This window comes from Protopterus annectens, chromosome 7.part0, assembly GCF_019279795.1.
Source record: "Protopterus annectens isolate FY-2018-M chromosome 7.part0, PAN1.0, whole genome shotgun sequence".
Lineage (NCBI taxonomy): Eukaryota > Metazoa > Chordata > Ceratodontiformes > Protopteridae > Protopterus > Protopterus annectens.
The window spans coordinates 246058999-246076063 of record NC_056739.1 but is presented as its reverse complement, the minus strand read 5'-3'; the positions used below and the strand labels follow the sequence as shown (position 1 = coordinate 246076063).

Below are 17065 nucleotides of genomic sequence, written 5' to 3'. Positions count from 1 at the left end.
TGCTATATCTTATGGTATTGCTATGAATAATGCTATGTTTTTTGTTTTATTTTTTCTAACATACCCATCATCTAGGAATAAAACACTTTTGAAGGAAATGCTATAAGCAGTATTGAACTCCAATTGATTATTGCCACACATGCTATTATCTGCTCTGTTATAATTTTTTGTGAAACTAGTACTAATCTAATGGGTTGTGTCTAGTTCTCTTCACACACAAAAACTTTAAATCATCATAGTCTGTGAAATACAGCGGTTATCACAACACCAGTTTATTGTTAAATTCTGTTTACCTCTCTGCCCTTTTGTGATATCTGTCTTCCTTATAATTTATAAGAACATGTTTACGAAGATTGAAAAACTTTGCAGGAGAAGGTTTTTGTACAGCAAACCCTTATAAGGAAATATACCCAATTACAAAGATGTTGAACAGGGTAGGTAAAATATAGCTGACTTGATGCCTTGAGACCAGCTTGGAATAGTTAGTAGCCTCTTGTTTAATTACCTGAGTGATATCACTGGAGTGTAAGGTTCATTAAGTTCTTTCACATAAATAGGATGTAGAATGTATAGGCCTCAACAAATAAGAAAAAAATCAACATGTTAAACACAGACCTAGCAGCTTGCAGCAACCATTGCAAATCAGGCAATACAGGAGCTATAAGACCTTGCTTTGGAATTTTGGACCCATTGCTGTTGAACAAGTTTCTATGCCTAAAACCATATTGTAGGGCAGTGCAGCAGTCCAGGTGGCATGATAGTCATGAATAACTTGCAATTACTAATTCCTAAGATGGAACCACATTTTCAATCTTTGTAATATATTTAAAGGAGAATTTAGATGTCATAAGAACAGTTTAAACCTGGACCACAACAAAAAGTTTGTCATCAAGGATTTTTCTCAGATCAGACATGAAGAACAAATTTCTATCTATTCCTATGATAAAGCAAATTACAGAATAAGGAAGAAGAGTGACACAAGTGACACATGTTGGCATGAACCAGCATTATCTCTAGCTTAGCAGGCTTGTAATTTAAATGACTGCGTTACGCACTGAAGGACAGACTCAAAGCAGTTTGTAAGAGTTGTAAATATAGCATATGCTGAGGCAGAAGGGAGATATCTAGCTGGATGTCATCAGCATAATGCTAACAGTATACCCCTTCCTTGAATGACTACCTAACATGGAAACATATATACCATAAAAAGAAAAGTCACTGAGACCAAACTAAGTGGCCCTGTGCACATCACTGGATGGCTACCCATGAAATTAGACCAAGGAACAAAAAAAAATAAATGTGACCTAAGGGGTAAGAAACAAATCATTCAAGTATCGAACCAGCTATACCACAGTAAGATCTGCATCAATTGATTAAGATACCATGATTAGTTTGTTTGTGTCTTTCGGCTTTTCGTTAGGGGTCGCCACAGCAGAACTCCGGTCCACTAATGATTGACAGTAGATTTTTACATGCTGAGTTGCCGGCTCTGACGCACAACCTTCAATGAAGGTACGCCCATTCACGTATGTCTCCACACAGAAGACGCTCTAGCGGAGAATCGAACAGGACAAGGTCTTACTGTGAGGCGACAATGCTACCGCAAAAGATACCATGATTAATGGTATTAAAAGCAACTGAGAGATGAAGGAGGACCAAGAGGGAATATAACCATTAAATACCCTGGACAGGGAAGTTCCAACATGAGTAAGAACTGTCTCAGTATTGTGCAAAAAACTAAACCAGAATCCTAAAGATGTAGGAGGTCATTAGAAGTTACACAGGAATAACTCAGGGTGCTTTATAATCATATGCTCAACAAACAGGTGGTCAAGTCAACCAGTGCCTGCAACCTTTGCCCAAATGTTTCCATGCTGAAATACAGATATACCCGGCACAAACACCAAATGCCGAAACCCCCTACCACTCCAGACCCAGGAATGAATACTAACATGGGTTCAGTAGGTGGGGGCAAGTTTGGACAGTCCATAATGACATTTTCTGACATTCTGACTTTCGTACTATGGAAATCGCACATCTCGGCACAACAGCCTGTGTCAAGTATATCATTGTAAACCATTCTGTACATATGATACTTTCTCATTAACTGTATTGATACAAGGAAGTTATTTATTTATTTATTTGTTTATTTTTGAGAGGATAAACTGTAAAAGCATATTTTAATGTAGACAAAAAAAGAATATCTAACAATATAGTAAATATCTGGACATACAGATTTGATGGAAGATAGAACACCTTTTCAGGCTGTCATATAACATCACTGTATTACAGAAATTTATTTAATTAGCAATTATTTAGTCATAAACTTCAAAAATAAATGTTTTTAATTCCCATAGATTCCTCTAATGAATTGTGTGTCTCATACTATTGAAGATTATGACCAGACCGGTGATTATAACCAGTTTATGTACTCTGGAAATGCATTTGAAGATACTCCCTTCGAAAGCAAATTTGGAGATGTATATCTTGAAATCCATTTTTTGAACACATAAACTAATGTTCAGACTGATAACCAGTTATAATTCATTGTGCAAATTATGTTAAGGCTTCATGAATTTTAATGGTTTTGTGCTGGTCTGTATCTTTCTGGATTTGTATACTTAAATTATCACTAAATACTTAGCTGAGAATAGAGATGTAGCAAGCACAGACAAACGGTTTTAGTGTTCTCAGTACAATATGGCAGCACAGGTAAAAGAAAATCTTGAAGCAGTTTTAATGTCAGGAAAATATGGTGAAAATACAACATACAGACACAGGCATATAAAAAAAACTATCAAATACAACTATATGGAAGGTACAGATCATGTTTCAGGCATGGTAACACAAAATCTATCAATGCTGTGTAATATATATTTTATTATTCAAAAATCTGTATGCTGATTGGCCAGTCCAGTCATTGTAGTCATTCTAAATCCAGTGTTACTTTCAGAAAGAGTTGATTGCTTTGGTATAGGGACATTTTGGCATTTCTACTAGACTGAGGTCAGAGATGCTCATTCTATCTGCTTGCAGGCAATGCTGCTATGAATGCTAACTGCTAAATAAAAAGCTGAGCAGCAAAGCACTCTGCAGGTATAAAACTTAAACTGCACCCTGACAAAAAATCATCACAAACTGACAGCCAAAGAAGAAAAATGCTGAACACATGGGAAACTTTTAAAATTAAGTACTTTTGATCTTAATAAGTGAATAAAAAGAGTTAAAGCACTTAACTTTAACAGTTTCCCAAGTGTTCAGCATTTTAACCGCTTAGATACTAATCTCTTTCTTAAATAAAAAATATGATAGGCCATGATGCCTACATTAGAAGACACTCCAAAAATGTGGAACTTTGATACCAGTTAAAGAAAAAAAAAAAACAATTCAAACACAATGAGGCCAGGTACCTGAAACAACCAAGAAACTAGTACAGCAAACATAGGTACCAAGTGGAGGTGACCAAACACAAAGCACGAACCACAAGCCAAAGTGGAAGCACCTGCAGTTTATTCAGTACATTAACGCAAATCTCCCCACAGCGTTTTCGTCCACAGGACTTCTTCAGATGTAACAAAGAAAAACTGGCTGTAGCATCCTTTATATACCCCACCCTTGCAAATCACATTGATTGTTTAATGATTGATAATTAAAACACATGGCACTTAATGCAAATACTCTGTTTTCTGTAACATTTTGAAAATTCTTTAAAAACATATCACTTAAAGTGCAGGTGAATGAATAAGCAGATTTAAAAAAAAAAACAATGTCACAAGAGCAGCTATGAGAAGCATGTCCTATTCAAGTTTTGGCACACACATGCTGAACACGTACAGTACTTGCTTCATAATCTTCTACAAGAGGAAGCTGCAGAAGACCATTAAAGCTGAATTTCATTGCATAATAGCAATAATCAATTCCTGTATGAGAATATCATGTGATTTACCCAAGGTCCCAAATCATTGACTAGTTCTGGTACCCTAGATAAGTGTAAGCAGGGATTGGGAGATGAAACATTTACAAGCAGGTGCCTGGAGATGAAAGATTAACTGTCTGTCTGTGTCCATTAGAAATATAGGTGCGAATCCAGGGATGGATTTCCTGTCCAGTTGTCCAAGTTACACTTGAATTGGGTTAGGGAAGAGCTCTGCTTCACATGGATGGTGAGCCTGTTCCAGAGAAGCAGTAGTCTCTAGGATACAACATGTCTGTCCAGCAATTCCTATTTATATCACAGGCAAGGTTTATGTCTTTAGAATGTGTAATTGTGCTGTTTGTTTTCTGGATATGCAGGAGGTCCATAAGAATGGGGTCTGACAATGCCTTGCATGCCAGGCATACATCTCCCCTCCACAGCCTGTAGCAGACAGAATACAGGGATAGGGACTTGACGTTGTCCGCATACAAAATGTTAGTTACACCCTTTATTCTTTTAGTGAAGAATCTCTGTGGATGTTCCAATTGTTGGATGTGCCTAGTTAGGTACATACCAATGGGGACATTGTATTTAACGATGGGTCTAATGAATGCCAAATACAGTGGAATAATGATCTGCTTGGACCTAGATGCCACTCCTTTATTTATAAGTTACACAACACAGAATTATTATCACACTACTATAGACACATGATGGTCAAAGGTTAGATTACTGTCTGTGTGGGTTCCTAAGTACCTGACTACTGGGTCAACTCTGGGATGTGAGTTACCAGGGGATGATGACTTTCTGAAGGACACAATTATGCATTTCTTGGCATTTAGGTTTAGTCCACAGCTCTGACACAAGTTATTTGCCTGTATCAGCAATTCCTGGAGAATATGTGTGTTGGTAGGGGAGTCTATGATTGCTCCTAATAATCATCTGTTAATTTAGTCAGCCAGAGACCCTTGAAAATGGCACTGACTTCAGAGAAGTAAATATCAAAAAGGAGTAGTACCAAGGCAGATTCTTAAGAGATACCACTTGTGAATTGACTAATCATAGAGGTGGACTCCTCAATTCTAACTTCCTGGGTCCTGTCTGTGAGCCAGCTGGCTATCCACTGAGTGACATAAAGGTTTATACCTAACCTTCTTGTGTTTGTAACAGTACCTGAGTGGGGAATTATGTCAAATGCCTTAGCCAGGTCAAGGTAGGCAGTGTGAACTATTTTGCCCTTTTCTATTGCTTTGATGACCTTCTCAAAGAAGTCCACCAGACTGGGTAGGTATGACCTGCCCTTGACAAAACCAAGTTGGGTTGGGTCCAGTGCCAGGAGGTTTCCTATGTCATTATCGATCATTTACATGATAATTCTTTTCATGGCTTTGTATATGAGAGTAGTGAGACTTATGGGTCTGTAGTTTTCAGGGTCTATAGATGGTCCACTTTTGTGCAGTGGGATGACTGCAGCTGTTCTCCATTTATGAGTGTCAGACATGAGGCACAGAGTTTGTTTGAAGACTACAGTTAAACTGCATTTCCAGAAGGCCAGATAGGTCATGCTTCATGCTATTTAGAAGGCATCTTGGGATACTGTCGTGTCCATCAATGCAATGTTCTTGGCCTTAGAAAGACCATTGAGGACCTGTTCCCTAATTATAGTAGGGGAGAGTATATCTGATGTTATTTCCTGAGGGGAGGTTGGGGGGGGGGTAAAGTTAGAGTTGAATTTGTCTGCCTGTAGTTCTGCTATATCTTCTGGCTCAGTATAGGTGGCTGCATTAACAAACAGCTCCTCACACAATTGTGTATTACCTTTAAGGTTGTGGACATATCTAAAGAAAGCATTGTGGTTGTCCTTGGCCTGGGAGGCTAAATTAACCTCAAATTTGACTTGGGTAGACTATTTGTCCTCTGAGTTGTTTGTTTAGTTTGATGAGAGTACTTTTATCCTGCTGGGTTCTACACCTCCTAATTTTTTGCCATGGATTTCTTCCTACTATTATACAGCCTTCTGGTGTTGTGATTCTACCACAGTGATTTGCTTTTTGAGTTATTCCTGTACTTCCTTCTGGTGGGTAAATGCTTGTATAGGGTTTCTGTGAAGAGTTCCATGTAGACAACAGTGTTCTCAGGGTTTAAAAGGGCTTGAAATTTTGTGACGTTATCACTTAATAGTAGGAAGTTTGCCTTGGAGACGTTTCTAGACATTTCATGGGTAGCTGGGGTTCTGGGATTTATTTTTACTTCAAAAGAGACCATTTCATGGTCTGAAGTTACTAGAGAAGACATTACACTAGGGGGTGTGCAGCACTCTCCCATATTAGTGAGGACCAGATTCTGTATCTTTGCATGTTCACAATCTGGTCCAGGGAGTTAGTGTTTACAAAATCCAAGACTCTGTGCTGGCACATTTGGTGTCATATGTGATTCCCAGTTAACAGTGGGGTAATTAAAGTTGCCCATGAATATGGTATTGGGTTGGATGGTGTTTCCAGTAAGTTTAAATACATGTGACCAAACCAGGATATTACATCATCAAAACTTTAAAACAACTTTTCAAAACACTATAAATAGTACAATAAAACTGGGAATAACAATAAAAATACATATACACTCCCATTAATCCTATCTTTGCAAAGCTTTCAATTTTAACAAACACTGTATTGAACATATGTCATTTATTCCAGGAGCACTTCTGGCATTTAACCTTGCTTGCCACGTTAACTTATTCAACTCCAGTTTTAGAGCCCAGGGGCCACCCCTTTCATCCTTCAATACTTGATCTATAATTCTAAATTTAAAATGGTGACTGGGATGCTGAGATGGATCTAATTTCCATCAACGAAAGTACGATCCATCGAATTGCACTTACCCGCTCACTATCCACCAAAACTGCCTTTTAACAAAACAACAAACTGACAAATTTCTTTCCCAGGGAAAGGAACCACTGGACCACCAAGCAAACAGCACACAATAGAAACACATGGAGCACACCAAACTGGGGGGCTTCGACCTCCACACCCCCCTACTTAAATATACCAACTCCGAGATTGCACTACATGGGGAGAGGGCATATTTCACCATGGTGGTCAAGTGGTTTCTTTCCCTGGGTATGGAATTTAGCAGTTCGTTGCTTCATTAGATGGCAGTTTTGGTGGATAGTGAGCGGGTAAGTGCAATTTGATGAATTATACTTTCGTTGATCAAAAGTAGATCCGCTGAGGTACATGTCTAGCTAAAGCATTATGCAAGTGCGACTTATTTAATACTATAAATATGTTGATATATTCGCTCCTTGATCTTTCGTTCAGTTTTCCCTATATACAAACTTTCACAACAACAGCACTTAGCTAAACAGATCACCCCTTTAGAGTTACAATTAAATCTGCCTTTAATTTTGTACCAGTTACGGTGTATCTCAAATGTTCTACCTCTGTCAATGTATTTACAATATGCACAGGCCTCACACTTATGCATTCCTGGGCTTCTGACCATGTGTACCTTCTTGCATTCAAAGATATTCTCCATGTTAATCCCCTTACCTCCTCACCTAATGATGTCTCAGTACTAGGGTGTCCTATGAGAAAGGTCCTGGTTTGGTCACATGTATCATTAGGAGGGCTATTTAAACTAGATTGTATTGGGTATTTTTATGTCTGAAGAAGTTCGATAGATTTATTTGGATGAAAGCGCTAACATTAAACAGTTTCTGTCTTTTCCAAGTGTATTTTGTGCTTGACTATTTCCTGGCTGCTTCTTTTTGTTTAGATGTATTAGTTTGTGAGTTTTTGTTTTTGCTTATAAGTTTAAATACATGTTGCGGGTTTCCTGGGTAAGATAGGGGGACCTGTCACTCACATGGAAGTGGTATAAGATTCAGTCTATGGTAATTTGAACATGGAGAAGCTCAAGTGCATTGCCCTGTTTAACTAGAATTGAGGTGTATTTATTTTTTATGTAAATCGAGACACATCCACCTTTTGTCCCTATCTGTCTCGTAGTTGGTCTAAATGTGTGGAAGACATTATAGCCTTGCACTGCTGATGTACTCTCTGTGGTTTTAAACCATATATCAGTGACCACACAAATGTCAGAATTCTCAAGGGTGAGGAGAACTTGCAGGGAGTGGAGTTTCTTGTTTAGACTCCTAGAATTGAGCATTAACACCTCTAAATTTTCTTGGTTTTGACTTGATATGTTGGAAGTACTTTCAGTTTGGCATTGCCTAAAAATGTCGCTATGGGGAACACAGTGTTTTAGCTAATATTTCAAAGCCTAGAGGGGGGAGGTGCAGACCATCTATGGCAAAGCAGCATGGTCTGTTGACCCTTTCCTTCCATGCTGACAAACATTGCTCCTTCTTAGAATGGCATCAGAAATTAAGCCAATTATTAAAGACAGCCATCTTATGTTTGTATTGTGACATCATCATTGGAAAAGGTAAATGTTGCTCAATGCTAGGCTCATACCAGCTTTTTCACAACCTTTTTCACGACCTCCTTGATGTCTCTCTCCATATAGTCCAGTGAGGGATGTCTCAGGTCATTTAAACCCACATGGGCTATGACTGAGTCATAGTTGTACTAGTGGTACAGTGACATGAGTGCATGTGTAATGTGGCAGATCCTGGCCCCTGATAAGCACCTGACCATGACTTTCTCTTACTCAGCCTGGTGAGAGGGATATCAGTGTATCAATGGAATCTCCAATGACAAGAATGTTAAATTGTGTGATGGTTTGCCTTATGGACTTAGAAGCAGGGGCTGTATGAGATGTGGCTGTATGTGTTGACTTAGGTTTTGTTTTGAAAGAGTGCATTCAGGGCTGTTGAGGGTATTTGTTATGTGCATTTCATCTAGGAGATATTTGAAGTTTGGAAAGATTACGTTTAAGTGCCTCAGCATACGTCTACTTTAAACTTTGAGTGATGTGTGCGGCATGTGTACTAATGACAACCTGAATGAAATTAGGAGTACGTTTATGTGAGAGCTTTGCCTCCATTGACATTGTGTAAATGCATCTTCTGCATACCTTATCAGTTTGTTTGAGAGTTAGCTGGTTGTCAGTAAACATGAGGCAGTTACTACATTGCCTCAAGATGTCCATATCCACCAACATGATAACAGAGATAATGGGAACGCCCATATCCACGGCAACAGGCCCTTTTTTTATTGATTAGATGGTTGCAATGAGAATATAAAGTAATGCTCTGAGTATTTGATTTGGAGCTCTCAAAGCAGTGCTTATCACTGCAAGCAAGTTGCCCTCTGTGAAACTAGGTATTGATGAAATTCCAAGGGGGGCTTTTAGAAAAAAATGTTAAATCAAGTTATCTACATCTACAAAGGGCACTGCCAAACTCTTGAGCGGCAACTAATAAGTAGACTCTGATGACTTATGGCTGAAGTATTAAGATAGATATTCTAAAGTCAGGTTAGACAGCGGCAAATCAAGTAGTATTTAAGGAAAAGAAAGAATTAGCTTTGTCAAGAATTATGAAAAGAGGGTCTGACTGGCTACTGCCTGGCTAGCACTAGTGTTGGTCTCACCAAAGCTTCACACTGCTGGGATACTATGCTGCTTTGCTTCTTCTCTCACCAGAAGCAAAACAGTAGCACCAGTCCCAAGATGAGAAGCAGGCTACAGGCTCTTTGATTATCAACAGTCTTGTTCCAGATGATGCAGGGGTTTGTAGGCTTACTGTAGCATTTTTCTGGTAGCTGTCTTGAATAGCAACCAGATCAATCAGGAAAGTCCAACACAGACACTCACTGCCCAATGAGAAACAGTCAGGAATCAATGACCTCTGCTCCTTCTCTCGCAAGGAGAAAAATATAAGCACAAGTTCCAAGATGGCACCTGTGAAGCAGTTATCAGGCTTTTGATGATCAGCAGTCTCCAGGAAATAATGTCCATATGGTCCTTCTCTCACTGGGAGCAAAACAGAAGCACTAATCCCAAGATGACTACTGAGAAGCAGAATGTAGGCTCTCCAGTAATTGGTGACCTTGGACTAGATGTTGCAGATTTTAAAGGTAAGATGAAAAAATGGGTAAATATCATGAGAATCACAGTTTGCACTAAGCAGTTATTTATGAAAGTGGGGAGTAACATAAGCTTTAGCAACCTAAGGGGAGTGTCACTAATTTTAAAACATTAAAATAGACTGGAAAAGGTTGGATACTTTGTATTCTGGCTCTGTGGAATATATTGGGATGGACAATAGATTTGAATAGCTGAAGGGGAGTGATTTCATAAGATGATACTTTTGTACAGCTGAGTTTGTAAGCATAACACCATAGTTAGAGGGTGGGGGAAATTTAAGTTCTGCGTGAGTCACAAGAGAGACAGCTATGGTTTCTTTCCTAGTTTAAATATACAATTTAAAGCAGAATCCAGGTAGACACAGTGTAAAGAAAATACACCAAAATATACAAAACAGAAGAAGGTTGTTGTTGTGTCTTTCGGCTTTTCCCGGTTAAGGGTCACAATGGCGGAACTTCGGTCCGCTAATGATTGGCAGTAGATCTTTACATGACGAGTTGTTGGCCCTGATGCACAACCTTCAACAAAGGAATGCCCATTCATGCATGTCTCCACACAGAAGACACTCGAGCTGAGAATCGAACAGGACAACGTTTTACTGTGAGGCGACAATGCTACCGCAGCACCACCACCGCAGTATAGCAATATAAAATACAATGAAGCAGAAACAAACTAACCATTCCCTCACAGAAATCTATGGCAGAGTCTAAGTGAGCTGTCAGTTGTTTCAACAGTGTAATACAACTGTCATAATTTATTGAATGTCTGGGCATCCCTGCAGAACTTGCCCAAATGTTCTTGTCTTGTAAGAACTGTATACAGTTTTGAAGCCTGAAGTCTCACTTGGTAGCTATATACATGGCTGAATATCTCATTGCTTCATTTTGCTATGGCAGGATCAACAGCTTGAAATATAAATTATCACGAGTGGCACCATATTCACTTTTGCTCTTTTTTTTATTTTGTGCGCATTCGAGGGTGCCTCAAAATTTTGACTTTAACGCTATTAAATATTCCACTATAGCTGCTTGTATGTGCATCATATACTTTAGGAAAAACATCTCTTCATGTAGATAGCACTATAACCTCATTTTCATAGTAGTATCTCACTGAATGCATCAGTGGAGCACCTTCGTTCCTTGTTTCTTTGTTGCTGTTTGTGAATCATGTATGAACTGTGCATGTTTCTTATTAAGTACAGCAGTAATGCATTGAGTATAATATGTTTTATCAATCTTAGTTGTTTGAATGTATTCTCAAAAAAGTCTTACAGGTAATTGTTTCATCTGTCTGCCCCAGCTTGAGTGGGCTGTGGCTGAAATGTGCTCCTGGACCAGCATAACAAATGGTTAAAACACAAATAAACAAAACAGATGAATAATGCATGACAGTGATATAGCTTCATCAAAATTCCCCGTACTAGCAGTCCATAACATGTTCTACATACAGGTACTATAAACGTACTGTATAATTCATTCAGATTTCCTATTTTTCCTTTCTAATCAAATAATCAAATGGTATTACCTGCTGTCAGAACCGAAAAAAGTGTGACATCTGTGAGGAACCATAAAATGAATAAATCACTATGACTCACTCTGAGTTGGCCTTTTGAAAATTTCTATTGTCAAAGTTGCAAAATATTGTTACTCCACATTAGTGGCACTAGTCAAGGAAATAAGACATTTCTGAAGTTTAAAATATCAGAACAAGTGTCAGAGAACACAAACTGTAAGCAGAATAGTTATTCTATTCAGCCTAGGATTCCAATACAGATCACATAAACACATTAATAATCAAGGGGCACACCCTGCAAAATGAGGAAATACATATGCCATGTCACATATTTCTTGGCTTTTAAGTACAACCAATAATCATCTCACACATGCTTCCACATAGAGTATGGAAATAATCACTTTCATGCACAGTACTGAGTTTCTCTACATGAAACATGTGCCTTGCGATGCATTGTCATCAGATTCTTTTCAGATTATACATTGTCACATGTTGAAACTACTGGATTGCTAGTTGGAGCAACTTTTACTTTGTATAGTTTCCAGTCTTTTATTGGGAGTATTTAACGTGACTTACAGAAGACTAGTTTAACTAAAATCTACCTAATGTTAATTTTTACTAGCAGTATTCTTTAGTAACTTACTACCAGTTATATAGGCAAGTCCTCATAGAAACTTTGATCCCCCCTCTTGCCCATAGTTTTTGGTGTCACTATATAATTCTATACTCTGACATTATCCAGCAAAGCTCACTCTGCTTGGTATATTTGTTTGCTCATCAAAAGAATGTCACTATTTTTTTTTATATCTAATATATGTAAGAGACCACAGAATATCCAGATTTTTGCCTCGTATTTTTGGTCTATTCCACATAAAAGTTGTGTTTTTCTGGCAAATCACTGAGGATTAAAGTCACTAAATAATGACATACATTTGAATTTCAAACTTGACATCTCTCAGAAAATGCAAGTCAACAAAATCCTGTTATTCTAGCAACTTTCTAAGTTTATAAGAAAAATATTTAATATCTGTCCTTATTTTTTGGCTTTTGTCCCCCCACCAATTATTTTAGGCTTTCACTAGATTAGTTATGCTAGGAGGTTGAGAGGTATGAAACAGTGACTGTTATTCCCTTGACTGGCCCATTATTTAAGTATGTTATACTTTTGTAGAGATGAAGGCAATTAATTATTACACTTGGTTCACTGCAGCACTGTAGGACCTCAGGTAGACACACTATGCTGATGGATGAGACTGGGTGTGGACTGGGGTTTGAAGAGCAAGACAGTACTTGGCTAGAGCAGCACTAAATATTAACTAGTATTATATGCTTAGGATTTCATAACACAGTTGTATTTTATGTAGGTGTCCATACTGGTGTCTTAAGTACGAGGATCTCACTTGCATACGATTGCACTGTACAATCGTATGCTTGGGCGTTTTGTAGGGCAGCATTAAGTATTGTGATTACCCTACAATCATATGCTTGGGCGTTTTGTAGGGCAGCATTAAGTATTGTGATTACCCCAGGGTAAGAGAGAAAAGATTCAAAGTCTGTTTGCTGAAGCTTTAGAATCAGAGTAACAGGAAATGTAACAGGAAATGGTAAATGGCCAGGTGGAGATTATAGAATCTGGCAGGACTTAATGCAGTCCAGGATGGACATGGATACAAAGGTGATGGAAGTAGATGAATAGCCAAGCATTCATCACACAGATTATGAACAGGAAGGTCTCTCTGAAATTTTAGCAATGGAACTAAATTTTTCAGGTACTGAAACTTCTGGACATATGATTTCACAGGTAAAAGTTTTATGTTTTTTGCAAAGATAATGGAAGCAGATGTATATCATTTTCATGTTCCATATTTTAAGCTTTTTCAGCAGCGTAGTCAATAAACAAAGAGGGGGCGGCCACAGTGGTGCATCGGTTAGCATTGCTGCCTCACAGCAAGAAGTTCTCCAGTTGAATCCTCAGCTGGGGTGCCTTCTGTGCAGAGTCTGCATTTCCTCCCTGTGGTTGCATGGGTTTCCTCTCACATCCCAAAGACATGCTGTAGGTGGATTGGACAATCCCAATTGGCCTTAGGTGTGTGTGTGTGTGTGTGTGTGTGTGTGTGTGTGTGTGTGTGTGTGTGTGTGTGTGTGTGTGTGTGTGTGTGTGTGCCTTCTGTTGAAGGTTGGGTGCTGGGCTAGCAACTCAACACTGTAAAAAACTCCACTGCCAATCATGAGCAGACAGTTGATCCACTGTGGCAACCCCTAACTGGGAAAAGCCAAAAGAAGAAAGTCGATAAACAAAGAGGAATGCATTTCTCAGCATATCACATAGAAATCTATGTTTTCCCTTTTTGTGCAGGGCATTTGATATTTAAAATAAACTATTTAACAATGATATTGAAAGTTTGAGCATATGGAGTAGGTTACAGCATATTACATTCGAAGGAATACAATGCAGATGTTTCCGCTTTCTTTAAAGTTTAGGAGGGGATTATCTTAACATGCAAAATAGTGCAAAGCAGGTCTTTTGAGAAGTTAGTCAAGTATTTTGAAACTGTGATGTTCAACTGATTAATTAATACATTTCCATATGAAATGATGTGTAAGAGTGCATAGAATAAGATATAACATGTTTGGGTGCTTATTTACTTAAAATTTCAGGAGGACAAGTTAGTATTGATTTTCAAGTATGGATGATATGGAAAAGTCCTTTATTGCAGAAGCTATTGACCTACTGAACTGTATAGGAAGGAAAGGGTTATATATTCATATCAAGGTAAATGTTTTCTCATACTGACTCATAGAAAACGGAATGGATAATTGCTTCACTATTTGGAATTAACTTCCAGTCACTACATTGGACACATGGTATACTTCAAAACTCATTTAATGTACATACTGGATAATATTGACATTTTGAGGCAGAGCCACATGAACAGACTTTGGGGAGAGACATCTGTAATTAAGAGAAATATCTATGACTGAGGAAGGATACCAAGAAATAGTAGAAGATGGATATAGGTTCATAGGTTCATAGGTTGGTACTAGGCTATCGGCCCTAGGGCCTATACAAGCCTAGCCATAACAATTCCCTGGCTATTTCTTCCCACACTATTTACTTCCTTGGACCCCTGTCTAGCAGGGCGACTGACGTGATCCCCGGGGTGAATTTTCTTTCTCCCATCCAATCATCAAGGTTCCTTTTGAAGAGGGCCAAAGAGGCCCAAATATACAAAGGTTTCATCAAAAATGTATGTAGAAGAATACAGAGAATATAACATCCTGACAAAAAGTGTAAGGAATTTCTGGATGAAAACAGAACAGAGTAAGCAAGGCCTGAGCAGTAAAGTGAGGACGTCTAACAAATGTCACACTTTTAAATTACACTTAAGTTTTTAAGTGAAAAAGGATGCAGATACTAGTTTGCTCAAGGCAATTAACATTTTATACTGGCCTTGTAAAAAATGGCAGATGTCTTGAAAGTGGTAGACATATTAAAAAGACCAAGAAAGACTGAACACCATATATTGAGTCTTGCTGAAGATATAGAGAAAACTATCCACTATGACTTGGTGTGTAGCAATACAGTTCCATTCTCCACAATCGGACTCTGTCATCAGTGAACTGAATGCTTTCCTTTCCAGTACATTTACATGTGTATTACCTGTATACACTGTATATGCTGTCTATGAATCCATCCAGAAAAAAAGGTAGTGTATACCAAATTCATTAAGTTAGACAAAGTCACATTAAACAGCCCACGTGACACAGCTGTTAAGAAAAATATAAATAGGCTATCAAAGCTTAAAAGGTAACTAGGTCTGAGGTAAAATGCTTCTAACAAATCTGTTAACTATGATGTGGAAAGTCAAATAACTTAGCAAATATAGCATTATGTGATACATTTGCCCACAGTTTTTAAAAGGAGAAAGCACCTGTATAGTTCCAGCTACCCGGGTTTCTTAGAATGGCACAACAATATGTGAGTCAAATAAATGTTTTTTTTACTGCCTCTGATATTACTCATTTTTCTGTATTCTAACCATATCTTCCCAAAATCTACCCAGCTATTTATAAGCTATACTCTTTGCTCTTTGGATGCACCACAGCCAACTTGATGATGACCCAGAGTTCTCAGCAGAGTCATATTAAAAGTGTGTTACCACACCAGTTGTTAACAGGAATTGGACTGAGGAGGTTACTATTTCATACTCAGGGATTAGGGCAACCACATTGTAAAATTGTTCATCTTGTGTGTTTTAATGAATATTTAGCATGTTTTGGGGAGTCAGCTGTCTGTGGCTTTGGAACAACAAAGGAAGATTTAAGGAATCCTGCTATGACATTACACAGCAAGTCTAAGGCTTTCAACTTTCTAAGATTATACTTAAGTGAGGCCATATTTTATAGTTTAAGCATTAAAAATGAGAACTTACATTTTAGTGTACATTTGGTATTAGTGAACATTTGGTGATCTTGGAAATCATTTTAGTATTAGTTTTGGACTACCTTATTTCTGTATTATTTAATGTATTTGTAGATTCCGTATCAGGGCATTCCGCTATGTTCAAGTTATAATATTTGCAGTCAATGAAATAAACAACAATAAGAAGCTCTTACCAAATATTACACTTGGATTCAGTCTCTATGATGGCTGCTTTTCTGAAATCAGGGCCCTAGAGAGCACTCTCCGCCTACTGACAGGACAGCAGCAGGCTGTTCCTAACTACAGCTGTAAGTCAGGGGCATTAATACCAGGATTTGTTGGAGATGAGGGAGCACCGTCTGCACTTCCCATGGCTAGAGTCCTAGGGATATATAGGTATCCACAGGTAAGATGAGCATGTCCTCTTGTTACATTTTATAATTGCAGTGTCATTTTTGTAACATAAAAAATGTATTTCTTTGTATGAGAATTCATTAACGCAAAAGCTACATTGAATCAGATAACTCAAGCACACTATGGCTAAAATTCACTAAAATCCTTATTGCTCATGCTAAGTGCCTAATGTAGGCTGGTCAGTTAGCATGATGGTGAGAAAATGTGACTCAAGAGATATAGCTGCAATGAGAAAGACCTTGTTATTGACTTATTAGCATGTCTCTGGACTGAACACAGTGTTATCAGACCTGACCATATTAGTGTTCTTCCTAGTAGCCCATGCATCATATTAGCAAAGGTACCTGCTGCATATTCATAGATTCACATATTCATAGATACTCCGAGTTCACTGAATCTCATGATCATAGGTCTCAACCTTCCATCTCCAAAATGAGGAACACTCGCCTTCATAATGTGGAACAAATGGGAAAAATGTGGAACATGTACTAACGGATTACTAACAACTTCAACTGGGAAGGTCATGGGATGGTTAAAATATGCTGGTTTTACTTATAAAGAAGATCCTTTAATGAATTAATATGATTAATTTCTATTTACCATGAACTTCACCTAAAAAAATCCTAACACTGAATGTGTGATAGACTCTTTCAATGCGGGACTTTGAGGAACTTTGAGGAACATGAACTTTTTAAGACCCCAAATGAGGTACGTTCCTCCTAATGAGGTACACTTGAGAGGTATGCTCA

At 38.1% G+C, this 17065-nt stretch overlaps 1 protein-coding gene across 1 annotated transcript in view; it reads left to right on the top strand.

Moving 5' to 3' along the window:
• Positions 1-17065, top strand: part of LOC122805934 (extracellular calcium-sensing receptor-like) — a 167192-nt gene that overhangs the window by 23701 nt on the left and 126426 nt on the right. The window contains exon 3 of the mRNA XM_044076178.1: positions 16017-16308. Within this exon, the coding sequence (XP_043932113.1) occupies positions 16017-16308 (292 nt within the window). The remainder of the gene's footprint in view (positions 1-16016; positions 16309-17065) is intronic.